This window comes from Halichoerus grypus, chromosome X (assembly GCF_964656455.1).
Source record: "Halichoerus grypus chromosome X, mHalGry1.hap1.1, whole genome shotgun sequence".
In the NCBI taxonomy this organism is placed as follows: domain Eukaryota; kingdom Metazoa; phylum Chordata; class Mammalia; order Carnivora; family Phocidae; genus Halichoerus; species Halichoerus grypus.
The window spans coordinates 75,732,974-75,759,923 of NC_135727.1; the positions used below are offsets into that span (position 1 = coordinate 75,732,974).

The 26,950-nt window shown below is 38.8% G+C and overlaps 1 protein-coding gene across 1 annotated transcript; it reads right to left on the bottom strand.

Moving 5' to 3' along the window:
- ZC3H12B (zinc finger CCCH-type containing 12B) lies at nucleotides 1–26,743 on the bottom strand. The gene is made up of 5 exons (XM_078064032.1): nucleotides 26,601–26,743; nucleotides 21,897–22,036; nucleotides 7,635–7,869; nucleotides 6,862–6,968; nucleotides 1–5,656 (listed from the first exon to the last, which is right to left on the bottom strand). The coding sequence occupies exons 1-5, from the start codon at nucleotides 26,741–26,743 to the stop codon at nucleotides 4,236–4,238; spliced, it is 2,046 nt and encodes a 681-aa protein (XP_077920158.1). The 3' UTR covers nucleotides 1–4,235.
- Between the last annotated feature and the right edge of the window lie 207 nt (nucleotides 26,744–26,950).

Sequence of the window (26,950 nt, forward strand, 5' to 3'; positions counted from 1 at the left end):
ATAGTTTATGCAGAAAATAAGTGTGTTACAGTTCATTATTGTCAATGATACAGCATTTTCAATCATGATTATAGGTGAAACCAATTAAAACCTCATTAGGTAGTCATAGCACATTCATGCTAGTGAGAACATTGCAAAGCACTGCACCTGCATTATAGGGGTAGACAAAACTGAGGATGGGATATATTTTCACTCACCTCTGGTTGCCTTTGTGTATTTTGTCATTGAGACTTACATTATGTTTGGGTCAAACAAAAAACCCAAAGCGGTTTTATAAAAGTTTACAACCATTAAACAGTATTTGTTTAATACCACAAATGGATAAAGCAAACTACTATAGCTCAGTGATATACAAATCAGGACTAGAAATAGTCAATCTGCCTATGTATATAGCTAGCTACAATATGATAGACATTGAATATGCTGAGTCTTTTCAAAGGCATCAACTACTTTAGACAAGCAGGTTCCCAAAATATACTGGTTTGGGTTCCAGTGAGAACTAACTGTAGTGCCACTTCAGTTTAAGACTATGCCCTCCTCAGTGTCAGACGTGAGGAGAAGAAAGCTAGGGGAAGGCAGGGAAGGATTAGGAGCACACCTGAGCAGGGCTCTTTGGATAGCTTAACATTATTTTCCCTGTGCAGTTTCAGACCTGGTTCACAGAGTAAAAGTGTACTGAAATTGTTGGCCCTCAGAAAGGGCAATTGTACAAAGTCCCATACTAACAGCATAGATAGAACATTAACTGAGTGCCTCTCAAAATGAACTCTTCTATGTTAGAAGAAATCTCAATGCCAAAGGTTAATGGGTATCAATGTTGGAATTACTGTATAAAGATAATTTATTCTCAAATAGAAAAAACGGATTTTCAAAGTTCTGGAAACTAGCAGAGAGAGAGAGTACTTATATTTATATTATTACTTAGAAGAAAAAAGGTTTTACAGACCCTTTCCATAAGGCATCTGTTATTCTCCCTTCCATACCTTGCATTTTAAGAGACAGGGCAATGGCTATATGCTACCTTTGAAAAGGCTCTGGTAACTGGATTGACCATGCCACTCCAGAATCACATTTCTTCAGGTTGAAATAAAAGTAGCAACAACAAAAATCACAAAATCTACAAAATCTTAGGTCTGAACAGGCACAGACTTGCTATGAGTTCAGAAATTCAGTGAAAAAATTAAAAGTACAAAGCACCTCTTGCAAAATATACTGGTCCTTGGAACCACACAACACACTGTGCAGTAACCTCTGCTGAGTGCTTGGAGGTAAGTATTCTGAAGGACACATGCTTAACCCTAGAAAGGAAACCCGATTTTATTATTAGGAGAGCTGAGAAGGTCCCAGTCCTTCTTTGTATTTGTTGTTCTATAATTAAAGACAAAATGGGATAGTCAAGAAATGTGTAGACCTCAGTATAGAGAAAATGTTTCTCTAATAACTTCATGAAAAACCATGCTAGATTTATGCATTCATAATTGTAGCTTCTTGCAGATGATTCACTAACACACTTTTGACACAAAATTCATTTTGTAGGGACATATTAAATTTAATAGGCTAAAGAGAACTTATGCAATATAATGCTTGAAACCGTACTCACAATGGCAGTGTGCATAGTAACAAAGAAGCCTTGAAAAATTATCTGTCTATAAACCACTACTGCTCTTTGGAAACAGTTCCCTCATGACCCCCAGGCTGCTTTCCTGTGACACACAATGCCAGAAACATCATGATGGAAAGTCAGTACCTAACTTAGTTTATTAGGAATTTTATACATGTTTTTTATACAATCAGGAAAAAAAAGATATAATTTTTATCAACAAAAGGTCATTTCTGGTTATTTAGGCACTGCTTTTAGCCACTTCAGTTCATACACATTTTATGAGAAGAATGACAATTGTTTTTTGAAAATAAAAAATACATATGCTGCCTTAAAAATATTTCCTGTGTTGGGAGGAGCTTACGGTTTTTCTGAACATGGTCAAGATAAATTGCAGCTGACAAGATAAATCTTGTGCTTCACTGTAAATTGTGCAGCTAGTGGATACTGTGGTACCACTGATGATTTTGGGAGGAAGATGAACTAACTGTCACAAAGGCAGTAGAGTCATCTACTCTATTTGTATTTGACAATACCCTGATTTAGACATGGGACAGATTCAGAAGTTCCAAGAAATTGAAAATAGGAAATGGTATTTGTGTGAAATTGGGGTGAAACTGTGTGAATTGCAAACACTTCAGTGGCAACTGTCACTCTCTATTTTATACCTGACAGAAAATACTTTTACACCTCAGTATGCTGGGGAATGGAAAGATCAGAGGGTAAGAGATGAATATGAAGCTGTGGTTAACTGAAGAGGAATGCTGGTTGAGATGCAGTTTTTATCAAAAAGGACAGAGACAGAAAGCCAGAAAGCAGCATGCAAGCCATTAACAAACCACCAAAAACAACCTTGACTATAGCCTCACATGCGGCGTGTTTCACGGTAAGAAATGTTTATAGGCAGTGTCACACCTTCTCACAAAGCAACAAAAGACCTAGACCAGGCCTTCTCAACTTTCATGACAAAAAAACCCCAACAATCACAGAAATTAGCAAGTTCCAGCTCAAGAAATAGTGAGCAGGTCATGGTTCAAAATGTTTAATATACAATGGATTAAAAAAGGGGTTCATTTAGTACAGCTTAAAAAAAAAACAACAACAATAAATGCCTCTTCTAGAGGCATTTAGCTACAAAGGTTTCCACCCTGAGCAAGATACTAATTGCGCAAATGGTGCCAACCCAAAGTCCTTCCATCTTTAGTAATGCATTTAAGAATTATCTAAGGGTAAGTACATCCTCTTTGTATGTATCTGAAGTGCATAACTGAGCCAGCTATTAGCAAAGATGTAGCATCCCCTTTTGTAAGCTGCCTTTTTCCACTTAGAAAATCCCCTGGTTTTGTTTCCTAAAGAAATTCTGTTCCATCCATGATCGACCTTATTGACCAAAGGGTGGACAGCCGAAGAAAGTGGATTGCTTGTCTGTGCACTGTCCTCCATTACATTTTATCCTTTGATGTCGAATACTGCATAGGTCAAAAGTCTAACGAGTATCCATTAGACTCTCCTTGAGTGCAGCTTTTGTGTACATCATTTAATGCTGCACAAGTTTGGCCATCTCTCCTGGGAAAAGGGAAGTGGAGTCTGGTAGTAAATCCCTTGGTCCTGGTCAAACTCTTCTGTGCTTGTCTAGCACACACCTGCTCTGCTTGGAACTTGAACTTATCCATCAGCTCCTCTGAAGAAGAAGGCTGTAATCTGATCCCTAATTTGCTAAGGTGAAGAGACTTAAAAGCTAAGAACTGTCAGTAAATGTTGACAAGTAAAAAGTGCAAAGGAAATAAAGCTAGTTTGCTCTGATGTCTAAGAAAACAATATTCAAATATTGGCATGTAATTTCACTTTCAAAACTAGTTGAAACTATGAAATGTGACATAAAATCAAGTTAGATTCATGATCTACAACTGTAGACTAAGGACTGTGCAGAGCTTTTCTTCTCATCATCACTATATTAAAGGTTATATGGAGATACACAAACATCTCAAACTAAATAACATACAGTTATACATGCAATATAATTGCTAACAGTAGGTTTGAAATATACCTCTAAGAAGCCTTGATGTGACCCTATAGCTTGGTTAGTAAAGATATTGAATGGTCAGATATTCATGCAATAATTTATGCATTTACTTTTAAATAGCTTTAAATATCCTATTAAAAATCCCAAAAGGTTAATTCAACATATGATTTGATCCTGATGCTCTTGCCCTCTAAATTAGATATATTATCAATACTTTGTAATGTAGAATGTATGATTAAGAAAACGTTGGTAATGGAATCCCTTGGGAGTTTCTTGCATTTAGACCTCTCCTCCTGAGTTTTGTCCTCCATTGCATGGTGCCGTGCAAAAAAGCATGGGACTTGGAGTCAGAGGACTTGAGTATGAGTCCTGGTTTGGTCACTTGCTAGCAGTGTGACCTTGGCAAGTAACTTAATCTCAATGAGATTCAGTTTCCTTTTCTAGAAAATAAGACATTAGTAAGATTTACCATACAGGGTTGTTTTGCGCTTCAAATAACATAAACACTGTAACTTGGAAAGCGCAACACAAAATTATTTGTTACTATTATAGTATTAATGCATTATTAGTATTAATATTTATATTTGTATAAAGGAAAAGTCCTATGTCATGTCAACGTGCAGCCCTAAGCTTAGAAACAATCAAAGCTGCCAGTTGTTGGGCATCTGCTGTGTGGGGATTCTTCTCCATCACTGCAAGGACGATATTTGAAGGGAAAATATTGCAGAGGTTCTTATAAGTCTGATACTGGTGCTCTGGGATCATATGCTCCCTGTTATCATTGCACATTCCAACCCAAGGATTCCTCCAAAGCTGTTCCATCTTTTCAGGCACGCTCCGTACCATAACTGGCTCATAGCATGGTTGCATGAGGCTGTTACTCAAGGGATAGGAGTGGTAGCCATAGGAATCAGTTGCACAGGGCAGTGGGTCCCAGCTGGCATGTTGTTCCCGGCACAAAGGAGGTCGTCTTTGCCTCATGGGGGTGCTTTCATAGAGGCGGGAGTCAGAAATGCTGTCCATCCGAGTCATTACAAGGGCACGTCCTGGCTGAGGTGTTGCCCCAGGATGGCTATTGGGAGGCATAGGGTAGTCTCCAGGACAGCTGGAGCATGCTCCAGTTGCTGGGTGCTGGGCTTGCAGAACTAAGTGGGGGACTGACTGCTTGTGGGGGGCTTGCTTAGAATCTTCTGGGCCATAGCTCTGCGCTCGCGTTAAGGCGTCATGGTAACCATGAGGAAAAGGCTGAAGACGGTTCTGAGATGCAGAGCGATGCAGCTTCAAACTGCCTTCAGGATGGCTATCAGCTACAGCCAAGTACAGGTTGTTGTAAGAGGAATAGTTGTCGTTCCTGGTATGGCTCATACGGTTGTCAGGACAGAGGTTGGGATTCCGGGCATATACCCCTCGGTCTGCTTCAGCCATGTAGTACTCTCGATTATGCATGCTGTTGATGTTCAGTTTGGAGAAGTCGCCTAACATTGAGTAGTAGCCATGGTCCCCCAAGGACTCAAACTTTGGGTATTGGTCAGCATAGCTAATAGGGGTCCCATGGCTGTTGGTAACCAGGATCGGGGGGTACTGCATGCTGGCCATGTGCTCCAGTGAGGCCTTCTGGTGGGGGAAATGAGAGGATCCTGGCACTGGGCTGCTGGCTGAACGGGTGTTGAGTGCACTCACTGCATGGCTTTTGGGGGGTGGGATTGTGGGGACACTTAGGGCAGTCACAAGTGAGGGGACAGAGCTGGCCTCAGGCTTACGGGCAATGGACAGCCATTCCTCAGACTCCACAGCCATGGACCGGATGCTGGGATCCGATTGGCGCTTGGGGGCCACACGTTTGACTTCTGAGGTTGTCTCACCTTTGGCACTAGACAACCCTGTGCCACACTTGGCCAGGGTGCCTTCACTCACGGTTTTCACTGTGGACAGTTTGGCACTGATGCGGAGCTCATCAGCCACCGAACGCTGTGGTTGGTTGGCCCGCTCTGGATGGTAGTATTTGCACTTGTGGCCATAGGTGCATTTTTTGCCTGAAAAATAATGCCTTGGGGTAAGACTCTCTCTCATACTGGTGCAAATCTGTCAGAAACTGTTGTAACAATCTGGTTACTTGGGTTAGAGTTTCACTGTTTGGGATTAAGGAAGAAAATTAACTGTCCATGAAGATGAAAGAGGCAGGACAACATCAAGGAGGCATCACACACACTGTGAGGGGAGAGGGCAGAAGTGGAAAGCTGGGGAGGAAACTGCAGTGTAAAAGCTAAGAACTGAGCAGTTGAACAGCCTTCATTTTCCTGTAATTCACAACTTTGCCTAGGCATAACCTGCATGCTGAGGTGGTGTAGGGTAGCAGCAGGCAGCAGAGTACAATGCAAAAAGTACAGGCTTGGAAGCCAGTCAGACCTGAGTTTGGATTCCAGCTATGTCACTTACTAGCCATGTAACCTTGGTAAGTGACTTTACCTTCTGAACCTCAATTTCCTCTTCTGTAAAAAAAGTTCATAATTATGCCTATATTATACGGTCATTGTGAAGATTCAATGAAGATAATGAACATGAAAATACTCTATAATTTAAATAAATGTTAATTGAGAAAAAGAAAAAATACCAAGACCAAGATGTCCCATAAATAAATGATTATCCAAAAGAAGTGAACATGCAAATTAGCCTCAGACCAGGCAGCCCATGTTGCACTGTTAGGCTCACAAACTTTGTATCAGAGGGAATTGTGTAAGATCATGAAAGCACTCTAGAAAACTATATTTTAAAAAAGCAAATGAAAATGAAATTTGGAAGCAAACTGGAAAATACAGACTGAAGAAAAGAGTATTATTAGTTGACAGAGAGTGCAGTCACCTGCTTGACAGACACGTCCTTCTTGGGGCCAAATCCCGTTTGGCATTGCCCTTTCTGCTTCCATAGGCCATGTGGATTTCTGCACTTCCCTGCCTCCAGCAACACTGCTCAGGTTGGAGGCAGCTAGAACACATGCATTATTTAAACAAGTGACAACTAATCTTTCCTTCAGTTCTTGTTACCTTTTCCTCATGTAGTTTCTAGGATGCTTCTTTAAATGCCTAACTGAGAAAGAATACATAAAGACACAGACTTTAACTCCCAGGAAGTGGACAAGTTAAGATTTTCCATTTGAAAGGGAAACCTTTGAGAAGAAAGTATTCATATGGTCCTTATGTTTCCCTTAGTATAGAACTCAGTTCTGCACATAGGTACTCACCGTAAGGGCATGGTTGCTTCTTATGCTCCGGAACAACAGGTCTCTTTCTCAAGAAATTTTCAAGATTTGGGCCATGGCGTCCTAAAGGATCATCTGGAGGCATAAATCTGAAAGCAAACAAGCAAGAAGTAAACATCTTCCTTTCTATCCTCACCCCCACTTCAGGAGTTCAGACCTTCATTACCCCTTGCCTATACTATTGTCACAGATTTCTAATTGCCCTTTCTGCTTCAAGCTAAGCCAGCAGTTATGCCCTCCATTCTCACTTGAACACACACACACACACACACACACACACACGATGATTTTTCCAGTGTATCATTCTTCTGTGGACTGTATGTTTCAACCATACTGGCATGCCTGCTGGCTCCCCAACATGAAACCCACTTTCACATCTTTATAGCTTTATTCATGATGTTCCCTTTACCTGTAATGCCCAGCAGTCCCCTTTCTTCTGTCTGTAAACTTCATCTCAAATGTCATCTCCTGTTTGAGGCTTTTTCCTATCATTTCATGTAGACAAAGCAATTTTAAAAACTTTAACCATACTGCTTATCACAACACATTGTGGTTCTCTTTCTCTCTTTTCTCCACTACACTTTGAGCCTCTTTTAAGGGTGAGTCCTGTTTCTTATTCAACCTCTTATCCCTATGGCAATCAGCATAATGCACAGTACACAGTAAGTGTTGGGTAAATGTTTATTGAAATGAAATAATCTATTCCTAGTAAAACTTGAATTTAGGCTATTCAGAGCCTACTGAAAGCAACGTACTTGTCATTCACAAAAGAATACATCAGCAACCGCTCCTCTATAAACTTCTTCCATTCTGGCTTTTCAACTTGAAGGTCTCGGTAGTTATCATTAGATACAATGATGCCGTCGGAATCGAAAGCCAATTTGACTATGAATCGGTCATCATAACAGACAACTCTCCTGCCCTGGACCCTTCGGGATGGTGTGAAGACAAGAATCTTTTCTTTCTCCAGTTTACGTAGGATGTCTTGATCTGTCAAAATATAGATTATATGCCGCACAGTAGAAACCATCTTTGGAAATTAACAGCATTGTCTGCATATTACAAATACAAAAGTTGGTACTAAATGAAAATGTTATTTGCCCTTAGAGAGAAAGTGGCTTCTATTCCTGGCTATGGCACCAATTTGGATTGTGACCTTAGGCAAGTCACCTTCGCCTCCTTCAGACTTCAGTTTTCCATAAAGTGATGGAACTGGATTCAATGATATTCAATGACATTCAAAACCTACCATGAAGAGTGAGAAGTAACACTGATATCCTAGCATTCTTGATGACCGTTTTGCCCTTTGGAGGAAGCAGCAGCTTTTGGCTGCTGAAGAAAACAGAGCAGTATGCTGAGGATATGTCTGTCAGGAGGGTAAACCATCACTCCGTGGGAATTACATATTTGCCTTCTGCCTGAAAGAAAGCCATAACTAAGGGGGAAACAAAGCCATAGCATGTTGAGTACTGACCCTCTTTCCTTTTGGCCTCTTAATTGCTGGGGAAAGAAAGCATACAAGCTGGGCTTGAGCAGGGCCAGGATCCACTCTCCGACAAGGTTGGGACCCTGTTCAGAAGCTTACAGATAGCTCCACAACACAGCTCTGACCGCCATTCTGACTTCCTTACTTGACACATCATGCAAACAGCTGATACTCAGAGGACTAGGGTCTATATGTTCTCAAATGCTATAAAAAGATGGCTTCATATAGTGTTGTAAGTGAATGTAGGACTCCTACCGACATTAGGGCCACATCATGACTTTGTGGACCTTAGGTATGTTTGCCTTTTTGGGCCCCTTCTTTCATAAAGAAATATTAAAAATTATACTTTACAACTGATTTGGTATAAAAACAAATAATCTAGTTAGATATATTATTATAAATTAATTGTTATATTCGATTTTTCCTTCAATGTTAAAATAAAGTTAAAACATCTTTTTGTTAAATTTTAATTCCAGTGTAGTTAACATACAGTGTTATAATAGTTTCAGGTATAAAATACAGTGATTCAACAATTCCATGCATCACCCAGTGCTCATCAAGACAAGTGCACTCCTTATCCCCCATCACCTATTCACCCATCCACATCACCCACCTCCCTTTTGGTAACCATCAATGTGTTCTCTATAGATAAGAGTGTTTTTTTGGTTTGTCTATCTCTCTTTTTTTTTTCCTTTGATGGTTTGTTTTGTTTCTTAAATTCCACATAAGAGTGAAACTCTATGATATTTGTCTTTCTCTGGCTGAATTTTATCACTTAGCATTATACTGTCTAGCTCCATCCATGTCATTACACAAGGCAAGATTTCTCTTTTTTTGTATAAATATATATTTTTTAAGTTTTTATTTTAATTTCAATCAACATAGAGTGTTATATCACTTTCAGGTGTACTAGATTTCATTTTTTCTTATGGCTGAATAATATTCCATTGTATATATATACACCACATTTTCTTTGTCCATTCATCAATCTATGGACACTAGGGCTGCTTCCATATCCTGGCTATTGTAAATAATGTTGCTATAAACATACATGTGCACGTATCTCTTTGAATTAGTGTTTTTGTATTATATTGTTTTGTTTTGTTTTTGTATTTTGGAGGAAATTACCCAGTAACATGATTACTGGATTATAGGGTAGTTCTGTTTTTAACTTTTTGAGGAACTTTCATACTGGTTTCCATAGTGGCTGCACCAGCTTGCATTCCTACCAACAGGGCAAGAGAGTTCATTTTTCTCCACATCCCCATCAACACTTGTTTCTTGTGTTTTTGACTTTAGCCATTCTGACAGGTATGAAGTGATATCTCATTGTAGTTTTGATTTGCATTTCCCTGAGGATGAGTGCTGTTGAGCATCTTTCATGTGTCTGTTGGCCATCTATATGTCTTCTTTGGAGAAATGTCTGTTCATGTCTCCTGCCCATTTTTTAATTGGATTATTTGTTTTTTGGGTGTTGAGTTGTTTAAGTCAAAGAGGTTTCTGCCTGTGTTCTCCTCTAGAATTCTGATGGATTCCTGTCTCACATTTAGGTCTTTCCTCCATTTTGAATTCATTTTTTTATATGGTGTAGGAAAGTGATCCAATTTCATTCTTCGGCATGTGGCTGTCCAATTTTCCCAGCACCTTTTATTGAAGAGACTGGCTTTTTTCCATTGGATATTCTTTCCTGCTTTATTGAGGAGTAATTGATCATATGTAATTGTGAGTTTATTTCTGGGTTTTCTATTCTGTTACATTGATCTATGTGTCTATTTTTGTGCCAGTACCACATTGTTTTGTTGACTACAGCTTTATAATATAACTTTAAATCCCATAATTGTGATGCCTTCATCTTTGCTTTCAATTTTCAAGATTGCTTTGATTTTCAGGGTATTTTGTGGTTCCATAAAAATTTTAGGATTGTTTGGTCTAGCTCTCTGAAAAATGCTATTTGTATTTTGATAAGGATTGCATTAAATGTGTAGATTGCTTTGAGTAGCATAGACTTCTTAAAAATATTTGTTTTTCCAATCCATGAGTATGGAATGTTTTTCCATTTCTTTGTGTCTTCCTCAATTTCTTTCATAAGTGTTCTATAGTTTTCAGAGTACAGATCTTTTATCTCTTTGGTTAGGTTTATTCCTAGGTATCTTATTGTTTTTGGTGCAAGTGTAAATGGGATTCTTTTGTTAATTTCTCTTTCTGCTGCTTCATTATTGGTGTATAGGAATGCAATAGATTTCTGTATGCTGATTTTGTATCCTGCAAAATTACTAAATTCACTTATCAGTCTAGCAGTTTTGGGGAGGTTTTCAGGATTTCTTTTTTTTTTTTTAAGATTTTATTTTATTTTATTTTGACAGAGAGAGACACAGCGAGAGAGGGAACACAAGCAGGGGGAGTGGGAGAGAGAGAAGCAGGCTCTCCGTGGAGCAGGGAGCCCAATGCAGGGCTTTATCCCAGGACCCTGGGATCATGACCTGAGCCAAAGGCAGATGCTTAATGACTGAGCCACCCAGGTGCCCTGGTTTTCAGGATTTCTATATAGAGTATCATGTCATCTGCAAATAGTGAAAGTTTATTTCTTCCTTACTGATTTGGATGCCTTTTATTTCTTTTTATTGTCTGATTGCTGTGGCTACGACTTCCAGTACTATGTTGAATAATAGTGGTGAGAGTGGACATACATGTCTTGTTCCTGACCTTAGGGGGAAATCTCTCAGTTTTTCCCCATTGAGGATCATGTTAGCTGTGGGTTTTTCATATATGGCCTTTATTAATTTGAGATATGTTCCCTCTAAACCTACTTGGTTGAGGGTTTTTATAATGAATGGGTGTTGTACTTTGTCAAATGCTTTTTCTGCATCTACTGAAATGATCATATGGTTCTTTTTTCCCCCTTTTTAAAAGTTTTTATTTAAATTCCAGTTACATACAATGTAATATTAGTTTCAGGTGTACAATATAGTGATTCAATACTCACATACAATACATGGTGAAATCACAAAAACTGCACTTCTTAATCCCCATCACCTATTTAATCCATTCCCCCACCCACCTCCCCTCTGGTAACCATCAGTTTGTTCTCTATAATTAAGAGTCTATTTCTCAGTATACCTCTCTCTTCTTTTCCCTATGCTCTTCTGTTTGTTTCTTAAATTCCACATGTAAGTGAAATCATATGGTATTTGTCTTTCTCTGACTGCCTTATTTTGCTTAGCATAATACTCTTCAGTTCCATCCACGTCATTGCAAATGGTTAAGATATCATTATTTTTTATGGCTGAGCAATATTCCATTACACACACACACACACACACACACACACACACACACACACACACATCTTTTTATCCATTCATCTTTCAATGGGTATTTGGGCTCTTTCCATAATTTGGCTATTCTAGGTAATGCTGCTATAAACATCAGGGTGCATGTATCCCTTCAGATTAGTATTTTTGTATTATTTTGGTAAATACATCATAGTACAATTATTGGATCTTAGGGTAGTTCAATTTTTAGCTTTTTGAGAAACCTCCATACTGTTTTCTAGAGTGACTGAACCAGTTTACATTTCCTCCAATGGTGCAGCAGGGTTCCTCTTTCTAAACATCCTCACCAACATGTGTTGCTTCTTGTGTTGTTTTTTTAGCCATTCTGACAGTGTGAGGTGGTATCTCATTGTAGTTTTGATTTGTATTTCCCTGATGATCAGTGGTGTTGAGCATCTTTTCATGTGTCTGTTGGCCATATGTATGTCTTCTTTGGAAAAAAAATATGTCTATTCACATCTTCTACCCATTTTTTTCATTGGATTATTTGTTTTTTGTGGTGTTGAGTTTTATAAGTTCTTTATAGATTTTGGATACTAACCTATTATCAGATATGTCATTTGCAAATATCTTCCCCCATTCCTTAGGTTGCATTTTAGTTTTGCTGATTGTTCCCTTTACTGTATAAATGTTTATATTTTGATGAAGTTCCAATAATTCATTTTTGCTTTTGTTTCCCTTGCCTCATAGAACATATTTAATAAGAAGTTGCTGTGGCCAATATCAAAGAGATTATTGTACTCTCCTCTAGGATTTTAATGTGTTCTCCTCTAGGATTTTAATGGTTTCCTGCCTCACATTTAGGCCTTTCATCCATTTTGAATTTGTTTTTGTGTATGGTTTAAGAAAGTGGTCCAGTTTCATTCTTTTACATGTTGCTGTCCAATTTTCTCAACACCATTTTTTGAAGAGACTGTCTTTTCTTCCCCCCATCAGATATTCTTTCTTGCTTTGTCTAACTTAATTGACCATATAGTTGAGGGTTCCTTTCTGGGTTTTCTGTTCTGTTGCATTGGTCTATGTGTCTATTTTTGTGCCACCCCATACTGTTTTGATTACTACAGCTTTGTGATATAGCTTGAAGTTTGGAAGTGTGATGACTGCAGCTTTTCTTTTCTTTTTCAAGATTGCTTTGTATCTTCAGGGTCTTTTGTGGTTCCCTACAAATTTGTGGATTGTTTTTTCTAGGTCTGTGAAAAATGCTGGTGGTATTTTGATAGGGACTGCATTAAATGTGCTTTGAGTAGTATAAGCATTTTAACAATATTTGTTCTTCCAATCCATTAGCATGGAATGTTTTTGCCATTTCTTTGTGTCATGTTCAATTTCTTTCATCAGTGTTTTGTACTTTTCAGAATATAGGTCATTTACCTAGGTATCTTATTGTTTTGGGTGCAATTGTAAATGAGATTGATTCCTTAATTTCTCTTTCTGCTGCTTCATTATTGGTGTATAGAAATGCAACAGATTCCTGAACATTGATTTTGTATCCTGTGACTTTACTGAATTCATTTATCAGTTCTATCAGTTTTTTGGTTTTCTATATAGGGTATCTTGTCATCTGTGAATAGTGAAAATTGTACTTCTTCCTTGCATTTGAATGCCTTTTATTTCTTCTTGTTGTCTGATAGCTGAGGCTAGGACATTCAGTACTATGTAAAGTAACAGTGGTGAGAGTGGACATCCCTGTCTTGTTTCTGACCATCCATCCCCATGGAGGATGATACTAGCTGTTGGTTTTTCATAGATGGCTTTTATTATCTTGAGCATACCTCTAAATCTACTTTGTTGAGGGTTGCTATCAAGAATGGATGTTGTACTTTTCAAATGCTTTTCCACATCTATTGAAATGATCATATGGTCCTTATCTTTTCTTTTCTTTTTGTGGTTGTGTCATATTTGTTGATTTGCAAATATTGAACCACTCTTGTAACCCAGGAATAAATCCCACTTGATCTTGGTGAACGATTCTTTTATTGTATTGTTGCATTCAGTTTGCTAGTATTTTATTGAGAATGCTTGCATCCATGTTCATCAGGGATTTTGGCCTGTAGTTCTCTTTTTTAGTGGAGTTTTTATCTGGTTTTGATACCAGGGTAATGCTGGCCTCATAAAATGAACTTGGAAGTTTTCCTTCCTTTCCTAGTTTTTAGAATAGTTTCAGAAGAGTAGGTATTAAGAAAGTAATTTTTACATGTTTGTTAGAATTCACCTGTGAAACCATCTGGCGCTGGACTTTTGTTTGTTGGGAGTTTTCTGATTACTGATTCAGTTTCGTTGTTGTTTATTGGTCTGTTCAAGTTTTGTATTTCTTCCTGTTTCAGTTTTGGCAGTTTATATGTTTGTAGGAATTTGTCCATTTCTTCCAGGTTGTCCAATTTATTGGCATATAGTTTTTATAATATTCTATTATAATTGTTTGTATTTCTGTGTTGTTGGTTGTTATTTCTCCTCTCTCCTTTGTGATTTTATTAATTTGGGTCCTTTCTCTTTCTTTTTTGATAACTCTGGCTATAGGTTTATCAATTTTAATTTTTCAAAGAACCAGCTCTTATTTTCATTCTTCTATTGTTATTTTTAAAATTTTTCTATATAATTTATTTCTGCTCTAATCTTTATTATTTCCTACCTTCTGCTGGATTTAGGCTTCATTTTTGTCCTTTTTCTAGCTCCTTTAGGAGTAAGGCCATGTTGTTTATTTGAAATTTTTCTTGCTTCTTGAAGTAGGCCTATCCTGCTATATACTTCCCTCTTAGGACCGCTTTTGCTGCATCCCAAAGGTTTTGGAACATTGTGTTTTCATTTTCATTTGTTTCCATTTTTGTATTGCCTGTTTGATTTTCTGGTTGATCCTTTCATTGTTTAGTAGCATGTTGGGTTTGTTTGTTTGTTTGTTTGTTTTTAAAGATTTTATCTATTTATTTGACAGAGAGAGACACAGAGAGAGAGTGAACCCAAGCCGGGGGGGGGGGGTGGGAGAGGGAGAAGCAGGCTCCCCGCAGAGCAGGGAGCATGAGCAGGGCTTGATCCCAGGACCCTGGGATCATGACCTGAGCCGAAGGCAGATGCTTAATGACTGAGCCATTCAGGCACCCCTAGCATGTTGTTTAACCTAATATATTTGTAGTCTTTCCAGATTTTTTCTTGTGGTTGACTTCTAATTTCATAGAACTGTGGTGAGAAAAGGTGCATGGTATGAATCCAATCTTTTTGTATTTGTTAAGGCTTGTTTTAGACCTAATGTGTTCTATTCTGTAGAATGTTCTATGTGCACTTGAAAAAAAAAATGTGTAGTGTGCTGTTGTAGGATGGAATGTTCTGAATATATCTATTAAGTCCATCTGGTCCAGTGTGTCATTCAAAGCCATTTTTTCCTTGTTGATTTTCTGTTTAAATGATCTGTCTATTTATATAAGCAGGGTGTTAAAATCCTCTACTATTATTGTGTTATTATCAATTAGTTCCTTTTTGTTTGTTATTAATTGATTTATATATTTGGGTGTTCCCATGTTGGTGGCATTAATATTTACATTTGTTAGACCTTCTTTTTGAGTTGTTCCATTTATGATTATATTTTGCCCTCTTTGTCTCCTTTTACAGTCTTTGTTTTGAAGTCTAGTGTTTCCAATGTAAGTTTTGCTACTTTGGCTTTCTTTTGAGATCTATTTGCATGCTAAATATTTCTCCACCCCTTCACTTTCAATATACAGGTGTCTTTAGGTCTAAAATGAATCTCATGTAGATAGCATATTGATGGGGCTTGTTATTTTAATCCATTCAGACACTCTATATCTTTTGATTGGAGCATTTGGTACATTTACATTCAAAGTATTTATTAATAGTTATGTATTGTTGCCATCTTATTACTTGTTTTGTCATTGTTTCTGGAGATTTTCTCTGATTCTTTCTTGTCTTTGATCTCTCCTTTGCACACAAAGAGTCCCCTTTAATATTTCTTGCAGGGCTGCTGTAGTGGTCACAAACTCCTTTAGTTTTTACTTGTCTGGGAAACTCTTCATCTCTCCTTCTATTCTACATGATAGCCTTGCTGGATAGAGTGTGCTTGGTTGCAGATGTTTCCCATTCAGCATGTTGAATATATCATGCTATTCCCCTTTGGCTTGCCAGGTTTCTGTTGAGAAATCTGCAGCTAGCCTTATGGGTCTTACCTTGTAAGTTAAGGATTTTTTTTCTTGCCACTTTTAAGATTTTTTCTTTATCATTATATTTTGCAAATTTAATTACAATCTGTCTTATTGGCCTGATTTCATTGATTTTGATGGGAGGTCACTGTGTCTCCTGGATCTGGATTTCTATTTCCCTTGACAAATTAAGGAAGATTTTGCTATTATTACCAAAAATGAATTTTCTGCCCCCTTTTCTCTCTGTTCTTCTGGGACTCCTATAATATGTGTTATTACGTTTGATGGAGTTCCCTAAGTCTATTCTTGTGTTACATAATTCTTTCTTTCTTTTGTTCAGCTTTATTGTTTTCCATTATTTTGTCTTCTAGATCACTAATTTGTTCCTCTTTTACTCCAGCTTGCTGTTCACTGCATCAAGTTTGTATCCAATCTTGTTTATTGCATCTTTCATCTTGATTAATTCTTTTAACTCTTTTATCTCTGTTGTAAGGGTCTCACTGATGTCTTATATTCTTTTCTCAAACTCACTAAGTATCCTTATGATTGTTACCTTAAATTCTCCATCAGGCATGTTACTTATATCTCTTTTCCTTAGATTTCTGGCTGTGGCCTTGTCTTGTTCTTTCATTTGGGCTGGTTTTTTCTAAGTTTCTGCCTTTTTCTGTGTTTTTGAAAAGCCAGTTATGTTTCCTGCTTCTGAAAGTAATGGCCTTATGAAAAAGAGGTCACATAGTTCCCAGGGCCTGGCACTTCAGGGATTGTCTCTGGTGTGTGCTGTGTGTGCTCTGCTATTGTGATTTGGTTGCTCTGTCCTTCAGGCCAGTCATCTGCAGAAGCTCTCCTTGACAGCTGTGGGCAGTGTTTGGTCCCTGGCTTGAATGTCATGAGTTTCACCTTTGTGTGCTCTGATGTGCTTCTGAGGTGTGCTCTGGTGTGCTTCTGAGGTGAGACTTGACACCAACTCCACCAGAACTGAGGCCTTGAAGAACTCTGTGGTCAGGAGGTGTGGTGTGGGCAGGGGCTTGTTCTGGTCTTCTGGGGGAGGGGTCTGTTGTGCTGGGACTGAGCCTTGCTTGACATGAAGGGTTGTCCCACTCCCTCAAGGGAGCTGGGCTTGGAATATGCAAGTTAGCCATCCAGTGTCTATGCTGAGCTGCTTCCTGCAAGTGGCTCAAGTTTATGCTAAGGGGCAGGGGAGAGCTCCTTTTTTCCCAAAGAGGGATCTTCGTGAATGCTGCCTCTCAGGGACGTGCTCCTAGCATAGCAAATAATCTTCACCCTATGTACCCCAGACATTTTTCAGATGGCTGGTTCCATACTGTCTATCCCCAGGTTATTTGCCTGCTTTCTCTCCACGAGCAGCACAGTGCCCTCCTGGCTCTATCTCAGGCAAGTCTGCTGAACTTTAAATCTCCAGGCTTTAGAAACATGGTGTGGGCAGGGGCTTGTGCTGGTCATCTGGGGGAGGGGTCTGCTGTTCCATTTTCTCTAGGTTGTCCAATTTGATTGTCATATATTTTTTCATAATATTCTCTTATATTTGTTTGTATTTCTGTTGTTTTGCTTGATATTTCTCCTCTTTCACTTTTAATTTTATTTATTTGAGTCATTTCTCTTTGTTTTTTGCAGTCTGGCTAGAGGTTTATGATTTTTTTTTTTTTTTATCTTTTCAAAGACCCAGCCCTTGGTCTCATTGGTCTCTTCTATTGTTTTATTTTTTATTTTATTTTATTTTTTTAGTTTCTGTATCATTTATTTGTACTCTAATTATTATTATTTCCTTTCTTCTGCTGTTTGGGGGTTGAATTTTTTGTTCTTTTTTCTATAACCTTTCTAGGTCTAGATCTAGATCCTATTGTAGATCTACACCTAAATCCTTTAGGTGTAAGGTTAGGTTTTTATTTGAGATTTTTCTGGCTTTTTGAGGTAGGCCTGTATTGCTATAAATTTCCCTTTTAGAACTCCTTTTGCTGCATTCCACAGCACCATTGTGCTTTCATTTTCATTTATTTCCATGTACTTGTGGGATTTCTTTTTTGATTTCTTGCTTAACCCATTCATTGTTTAGTTGCATGTTATTTAACCTCCATGCATTTGTGTTCTTTTCAGATTTTTTTTTCTTTTGGTTGATTTCTAGTTTCATAGCGTTGTGGTGAGAAAAGATGCATGGTATGATTTTGATCTTTTTGAATTGCTGAGACTTGTTTTGCGGCCTAATATGTGATCTATTCTGAAAAATGTTCCGTGTGCACCTGAGAAGAATGTATGTTCTGCTGTTTTAGGATGGAATGTCCTAACTATATATGTTAAATCCACCTGGCCCAATGTGTCATCAAAACCATTGTTTCCTGGTTGATTTTCTTATTTGTTGATCTTCCTGTTGATGTAAGTGGAGTGTTAAAGTCTCCTACTTTTATTGTATTACTGTTGATTAGTTCCTGTTTATTATTAACTATTTTATGTATTTAGTTTCTCCCATGTTGGGTACTTAAATATTTACAACTGTTATGTCTTCTTGATTGATTGTCCCCTTTATTATCATATAGTGTCCTTTTTTGTCTCCTTACTGTCTTTGTTTTTAAAATCTGTTTTGTATGATATAAGTATTGCTACTCCAGCTTTTTTTCACATCCTTTTGCATGATAGATGTTTCTCAATCCCTTCACTTTCAATCTTCAGGTGTCTTTAGGTCTAAAATGAGTTTCAAGCAAGTAGCATATAGATGGGTCTTGTTTTTTTTTTTCTTTTTATACATTCTGACACTCTATGTCTTTTAATTGGAACATTTATCCCATTTACATTCAAAGTAATTATTGATAGATACGTATTTATTGCCATTTTGTTATGTGTTCTGTGGTTGTATCTGATGTTTTTCTGTGATCCTTTCTTCTCTTGTTCTCTTTCATTGTTTGTTTTCTTTAATGATACATTTGGTTTTCTTTCTCTTTATTCTTTGCATATCTATTAGTCGTTTTTGATTTGTGCTTACCATTACATTTGTATATAATATCTTCTGTATATAACAGTCTGTATTAAGTTGATGGTCATTTAAGTTTGAAACCATTCTTCACTCCTCTCCTCCCAACATTTTAGGTATATGTTGTCATAATTTATTTTGTGAGTTCCTTGACTGATTTTTTATAGAAATAATTATTTTTACTTCTTTTGTGTTTCTTACTTTCATATTGTTACCTTTGGTCTTTCCTTTGTACTCAAAGTGTTCCTTTTAATATTTCTTGCAAGGCTGGTTTAGTGGTCATGAACTCCTTTAGTTTTTATTTGTCTGGGAAACTCTTTATCTCTCCTATTCTGAATGATAGTTTCACTGGGTGGAGTATCCTTGGCTGCAGATGTTTCCTGTTCAGCAATTTGAATATATCGTGCCACTCTCTAGTGGCTTGCAAAGTTTCTGCTGAAAAATCCACTGATAGACTTATGGGGCTTCTCTTATATATAACTCTTTTGTCTTGTTGCTTTAAATTTTTTTCTTTATCACTGCATTTTGCCATTCTAATTACAATATGTCTTGGTGTGGATCTGCTTTTGTTGATTTTGCTCAGGTTTCTCTGTGTCTCCTGCATCTGGAATTTCCCAGATTAGGGATGTTTTCAGTTATTATTTCTTTAAATAAATTTTCTGTCCACATTTTTCTCTCTTCTCCTTCTGGGACCCCAAAAATGCAACTGTTACTATGCTTGATGGAGTCACTGAGTTTTCTAAGTCTATTCTCATTATGCAGTATTTATTTGTCTCTCATATGTTCAGTTTAATCGCTTTCCATTACTCTAAACTCCAGGTCACTAATACATTCCTCTGCTTCTTGTATCCTACTGTTTATTCCAAATATTACATTTTTAATCTCATTTATTGAGTTTTTCATCTCTGATTGGTTCTTTTTTTTTTTAATCTCTTTGTTAAGGGTCTCACTGAAGTTTGTCCACTGTAGTGTCAAGTCCAGTGCACATTTTTATGATCATTACTTTCAATTCTCTATCAGGCATACTACTTATTTCTGTTTTGCTTAATTCTGCTGTGATTTTCTCCTGTTCTTTCATTTGGGACAAATTTGTCTGTCTCCTCATTTTGTCTACCTCTCTGTGTCTGTTTCTATGTGTTAGAAAAGTCAGCTATGCTCTCTGCTCCTGAAAGTGGTGGTTTTATAAAGAGGAGGTCCTGTAGTGACCTGCATGGCAGTATCCCCTATTCACCAGAACCTGGTACTTCATGGGATTTTCCTGTGTGTATTGCTTGCATCTGGCTATTGTGTTTAAGTAACTTTCCCTTTCAGTCTAGGCTTCTGCACTGATTGTCTGCCTGTTGTGGGCTGTGTTTGCTCTTTGTGGTGTTAGTGAGACCCAGGTAAGCCAGCCCTGAGGGGATGAGACTGTAGGAGGGTTCAGGGATGGGTGGCAGCGTTAGCAAAATTTTCAGTGAGTCACTAGTCCTAGGTCAGATCCCCCAAAGTGCATTTGTGGCCACAGGCACAGCACATGTTAGTGACAGTGGCCAGGAGCTAGGCATGTGGCTGAAGTGGTAGCAAGGAGCACGTGCTGTCTGTGCAATCAGAGGCTGAAAGTGGAGGTGGCTGGTGGCATGTGGGCAGGGCACATGTGACATTAGCAAAACCTGTACTTAGCTGCTAGTCCTAGGCAAATTCCTCAAAGTGTGATGACAGCCAGGATTGCAGCGCACAACTGTGGCAGTGGCCAGAGGTGTGTGGCATCTGCGTGTGCAGCAATTGGGTACTGAGTGTGGTGATTGGGGCACAAGATGTATGTGCACATGGCTGGCTTGGTGGGGCACCTGTGGCATTAACAAAATTTGCACTAAGCCTAGGGCCAAGGCCAGAAGACTTGGGATAGACAAGTCCTCAGGAGAACTCCTGGGCAGGGCACACTGCTAGGAGGTTAGGTAACAAGTGTCTTTGCAGTACAGCCTCCTGCAGGTGGTTCTGTTTATGCTGGGGGGTGGGCAATGAAAATGGTGACTGTCAGCTCCTTTGTTCCCAGAGAAGTCCCTCAACATGTTCCAAAATCAGTATAAACAGATCTTCCTCCTGTTTTGTAAGGTGTTGCTTCTATGTTGCCCATCCTTGGGCTGTTGTCTCTTTAGGGGTGGAGACCCAGCTATCACTTGCCCTCCCAGCTCACCCATTGCTGGCTGAGTCAGTGGACTTTTAAAGCTTCAGACTCTAAGTCCTGTTGGTTATTCAAACTCACAGAATTCAGCCCCTCTGATATTCAAAGCCAGACATTATGGGGATTTGTTTTCCCTGTGTTGGCTTTATGGTGATTTCCCCTCTCTGCAACCATAGTTCCCTCCCTCTTGCTGGCTGCTCCAGACTAAACTATCATTTCTGCCCTTCCTAACCCTCTGATGTGGCTTCTCTACATTTAGTTATGGAGTTTGTTCTGCCAGTCTTCATATCACTCTTGTTTATTGACATGGATGTGAGTGATATCTAGTTGCAAACATGGGACGGGGTGAGCTTAGGTTCCTCCTACTCTGCCATCTTGCCTGTACTTCAAATTAAAACATCTTTGTAGGACCCTAAAAGTATCATAGCCCTGGGCACTGGGCCTGCTGTGCTTCATGAATAAGTTGGCTCTGACTGCCATGGGAGTTTTCTCTCTATATATTTTACCCTATAATTTGCAAATCTCACAATCACTTCTCTGGTACAGAATGTGATCATTTTCTATGATGGTTTCTTTAGTCTTTTGGAAAACTCAGTCACACTCATAACCAGGTTCATCCCCCTTTAGTCTGAAATCTATGTTCAAATAGAAAGCACTCCTTTTTTTTTTCAACTGTTTGCTTTATTCCTTGCTGAATTGAAGTTGTCTCAATTTAACTGCCATATGCCACAACACAATAATGGTTTTACTTGGATCAGGAAAAATATGTTTAAAAATGTACTTAATACAAGACATTTTAAGTATACTTAATAAACTTAGAAAAATAATTATCTAAGTTGGGACCATCAACCTCTCCCTAAACTATCTTGCTAGCTTTTCCTCTGGATGAGAAGAAATGTCTTATTTTAAATAGTACCTGTAATTGGTGCATCAGGGCGGGATTGCTCTTTTCTCCATGCAGGCACAAATACAGTAATATCTTTATGGCCTTTGTCTAGAAACCAATCCACAGCAAGTTGTATTCCTCTGCAGGAGAACTCTTCTTTATTCCCATGGCTTTAGGAAGATAGAGAATGAAAGGATAAAGGATCAACAATAGGTAGCAAAGAAATACTCCAAACAGGCTTTTTCTTAGTACCAAGACATTAACAATAGACATTTTATTTCTCGAAAATGTCAAAAATGTATTTTTATTTTTTTAAAGATTTTATTTATTTATTTGACACAGAGAGAGAGCACAAGCAGGGGGAGCAGGAGAGGGAGAAGTAGGCTCCCCACTTAGCAGGGAGTCCAATGTGGGGCTCGATCCCAGGACCCTGGGATCATGACCTGAGCCAAAGGCCAATGCTTAACTAACTGAGCCACCCAGGTGCCCAAAAATGTATTTTTAATAACAAAAAATGAAGTTCTTTTTTATTCAATCATTATAAATATTGCCATTATTATTACACCTTTCTTTAAGGCCACAGATGGTTAATAACAAATCCCAGCTTATAGCAACCTTGATGGCTATTTCCTACCACTACTTTAATTTTCTCTCTTCTCTCTCTACATCTACTACCACTTTATTTTAGAATATTCAGATATTCACAACAGATGAGAAAAGAAGAGGTGTCACCAGAGGTTTAGATAGTTTATAAGGAGGATTAGTTGGAGATAAATTTTAAGCACATATATTAAGCTTAAAAAATGATATTGACAGCAAAAAATATACATAAATGCTGGCTAAAAATGGTGATTACATTTAATTAAATATAATGTACCAATAAAAATCACATTCTTAAAAATTTTAAGATGCGGGGAATGCTCACAATATAATTGTAAAGGGAAAAAAGGATACAGACTATATATAATGTAATCCCAATTTCGTAGAAGAAAGTCTATATAAATTTATAAAAAATACTAGGAAATAGATACATCAAAATATTAATAAAAAGAATTATTCTGTGTGAGAGGATTTTAAGTGATTTATTTTCTTTATTCCAAAATTTCTTCAAAAAAATTAAGTATTGCTTTTATAATTAGAACATGATGTAAAAAGAGAAGACAATTTATCATAATTATTTGTAGATGTAAACATTGTAAAACCTTAAAAAGTCAAACAGAAATTTGATTGAAAATTTGAAAAGGGAAAATTAACAGATGAATTGGGAAAAGTTATATTTATTGCCATCATCTTAAAAACTCACAAATAGTGTACTAAATTTGTGCCTAGTTTGCCTGTGAAAATTCTGATCTCTTAGCATGGAGTTTGGTATTCTAACATAAATATAAACCACACTAAATTACAGTTATTAAACAGCTTGGATGGTAAAACAAATTGGCATACATTACATGTACCAATTCTAGTACAATAAAGTGGATATTGCCTGTCAAGATTGATCAGAAAAGAAGAACTATTTTGCTAGAAAGCTAATTAAGACAATATAATGGGGTTTCTCTCTTTAGATTTCTCACTTTCTCACTAGTACTCAACTACAACAGAAATTACTCCAATTATGTTGTTCCGTTTCCGTTTGAGTAAATTAATACATAATCTCAGAGGTCCCATTAATACATATACTGCAAGACTTCCCGGTGTCTTAATCACACTTGAAGCACATGACAAAAAAATATTAAATGTTTTTCTAACATTTCTAAACACACGTTAACCTGCCTCCTTAGCGCAGTAGGCAGCGCGTCAGTCTCATAAACACACGTTAATCATGTTTAAGTCTCCACTAAGTGCCATAAAGCAATTATACCACATTACTAAAAATCAAAGCACCTAAGGAAAAAAAAAAAAAGGAAATATATTTAACTGCCAATACACTCCAAGATAGCCTTAGAAACAGCTACCATGCTGATTGCTTCTAAAAAGTTGAACAATGGGTAAATTGGGCCAGCCTATGGATCTTAAAGAGTTAATACTAGATGAACTCAGCATGAAACAGGCAGGTAGGAAAGATGCCCAGATGTTATTTTTCCCACTGCTATAGTGCTGGTAAGTATGAGAATAACACAAACTCAGGAAAGTCATCAGAATTGCCAATAGAGGGGGAATTTGGAGGAAAGGGATGGGATTTCATTTCACATGGCTTGGCAGTGCTATAAAGTGTGTCCTCCCAAACACAGTCTATAAACATAAATAAACATAAGAGTAATATTTGCTGTTGGATATGCCAACTTTATATTTTATGTTGCCAAATTCTTTGTTTAAAAATATTTTTTACTAAATAAGTCAGACAGAGAAAGACAAATACTATATAATTTTACTCATATGTGGAATCTAAAAAGCAAAACAAATAAAGCAGAAATAGACCCATAAGTACCAAGAACAAACTGGTGGTTGCCAGAGGGGGGAGTGGACAAAATGGGTGAAGGGAAGGGGAAAGTACAAGCTCCCAGTTATGGAATAAATAAGTCATGGGTATGAAAGGCATAGCATAAGGAATATAGTCAATGGTATTGTGATAGCATTGTATGGAGACAGATGGTAACTACACTTGTGGTGAGAATAGAGTTGTCCAGTCACTATGTTGTACACCTGAAACTAATGTAACATTGTGTGTCAACAGTACTTTAATAAAAATAAATAAAATATTTTTCACTATGAAAAATTATATGCCAACATACTAAACAACCTAGAAGAAATGAGTAGATTCCTAGAGATAGTGTCTGGTCCAAGATGACAACATAGGAAAAACCCTGAACTCACCCCCTCCATGGAACATACCAAATTACACTGATTTATAGAACAATCATCTTGAAGAAGGCCTGAGGACTGGCTGAACAGCCTCTGCACAACAAAAGATAGAATGGCCAAAGAGAAGATAAAGAGAGATGAAGACATGGTAACAAAGGGAACTCCCAACCCTGACACTGCAAACAGCGGTGAGAAGGGATAGTACTGAGGTACCAGGAACAGATTCCTCTGTCCTTGGGCACAGAAACAAACAAACAAACAAACAAACTGTGGTTTAAAAAAGCAATTATCATATATAAGATAGAGCACTAGAACTCTGCCAAATGGCAGCAGAGCTCTGGGCTCCAGGTCAGAAAAACTGGAGAACATGGTTTAGTTCCCTCTCCACCTTGAAAGTGCAAACTGGAGCGGCATCTAGATGCATAGCCAGTTTGCTGCCTCAGTGATCCCTTGGTCCACAAGCCTACACCAGCCCTGGTAGCTCTGGGACACCAAAAAAACAGTGCAGTTTAAAAGGCCAAAGGAGGGGTGCCTGGGTGGCTCAGTCATTAAGCGTCTGCCTTCGGCTCAGGTTGTGATCCCAGTGTCCTGGGATCAAGCCCTGCATTGGGATCCCTGCTCTGCAGGAAGCCTGCTTCTCCCTCCCCGACTCCCCTTGCTTGTGTTCCCTCTCTCACTGTGTCTCTCTCTGTCAAATAAATAAATAAAAATCTTAAAAAAAATAAAAGACCAAAGGAGCTGAGAGAATGCTCTCTGAGTCAGAAAGACTGGAGAATGACAGGGTTTACTCTCCTCCCCCTCCAGAACAGGTAAGAGCAGGGTCTGCTTTCCATAGTTGGCTTGCTGCCTCAGGAAACCCTAATTAGGAGCTCTGGGCCCCCAGCCCACATCAGCCCTAGCCAACCCACCCAGGTGGCCACAGGTGTAACGCACGCCAGAACACTCCAAGCCCACATCACTTTGGCTTCAGACAGGTTGCTAGGTCACCCTTTTGACAGAATGCTCTGAAACTTCCTGGGTGATGTCTGCTTCAGATTCAGCTCCGCTGCCACGGTGCCCTCTGAGTGGCAAGCCCCAGGAACACTCCAGCCCATGCTTGCATCAATTTCACCCACCCCACCAGGTGCTGCTCAGAGAACCCTGGGATACTCCTACCCACATTGGCTTTTGCTCCAGTTGCCTGGTTAAGGCACCCACTGCACTCAGCACCTTGGGACACCCCAGCTTGCACCCAACTCAGCTTTCCCTGTCCTTCCCGGTCGCCCTCAGTGTGGAGAGCCCTAGGACAATCTGGCTTACAACCCCTTCAGCTTCAACTGTCCTGCCAGAGCACATTTTGTGTGGGAGACTCCAGAGAATACACTGGCTGTACCCACTTTAGCTTTAGTTGTCCTGCCAGGGTTCCCTCTGTGTGAAGTACCCAAAGACCTCCTGGTCTGTACCTTGCCTCAGCTCCAGCCACCCCTTCACAGCACCCTGTGTGCAGAGGGTCCTGAAACACTCCAGATTATATCCACTTCAGCTTCAGCTATCCTGACAATATACCTTCTGTGCAAAGAGATCCAGGTCCTCCCAGCTTGCACCCACTCTACTTTCAGCTATCCTGTCAGGACATCCTCTGTGTAGAGAGCTCAGAGACCTCCTGGCCTCTGTACCACCTCAGTGCCAGCCACCCCACCAGTATACCCTCTGCACAGACCATTCCAGGACACCCTGGCTTGCACCCATTTAAGCTTCAGCTGTTCTCCAGGTTGCATTCTTCACAGAAAGCCCCAGGATCTCCCAGCCTGCACCCACTTCAGCTTCAGCTGTACTGCCTGGGTACTTGCTGCATGGAGAGCCATGGGAACTCAGCCCACAGCTCACCTCAGCTCCAGGAGACCTCCAGGACACCATTGATGGGGAGAGCACTGGGACACCTTAGTTTACACCTACTTTAACCTTAGCTGTCCTGCCAGGACACCCAATGCGTGAAGAACCCAGGGACTGTACTGATCTGCACCCGCTGCACCCGCTTCACCTTTAGCTGCCCTTCCAAGGTGCTTATAATGTGGAGAACCCCAGAACCTCCAGCCCATACCAGCCACAGCTTCAGCTAACCAGCAAAAGTCACTAAACACACATATACTACACAGGGGACAACCATACACAAGAAGATTCCTTCACATTTAAAAGAAGTAGCTGTTCTGCTTAGTCCATAAAAACAAACACAGAAAGTCAAGCAAAATGGGGAGACAGAGTAATATGCTTCAAAAGAAAGAATAAGACAAAACTTCAGAAAAAGA

What these genes read in the sequence shown, in the direction of transcription:
- ZC3H12B (XM_078064032.1), bottom strand. Translation starts at nt 26,743, where the DNA reads ATGGGCTGGAGGTTCTGGGGTTCTCCACATTATAAGCACCTTGGAAGG. An exon ending in GCAGGACAGCTAAGGTTAAA is followed by an intron (nt 22,037 to 26,600) that starts GTAGGTGTAAAC and finishes ATCTTCCTAAAG; the next exon opens with CCATGGGAATAAAGAAGAGT. An exon ending in TATTCTTTTGTGAATGACAA is followed by an intron (nt 6,969 to 7,634) that starts GTACGTTGCTTT and finishes GTTTGCTTTCAG; the next exon opens with ATTTATGCCTCCAGATGATC.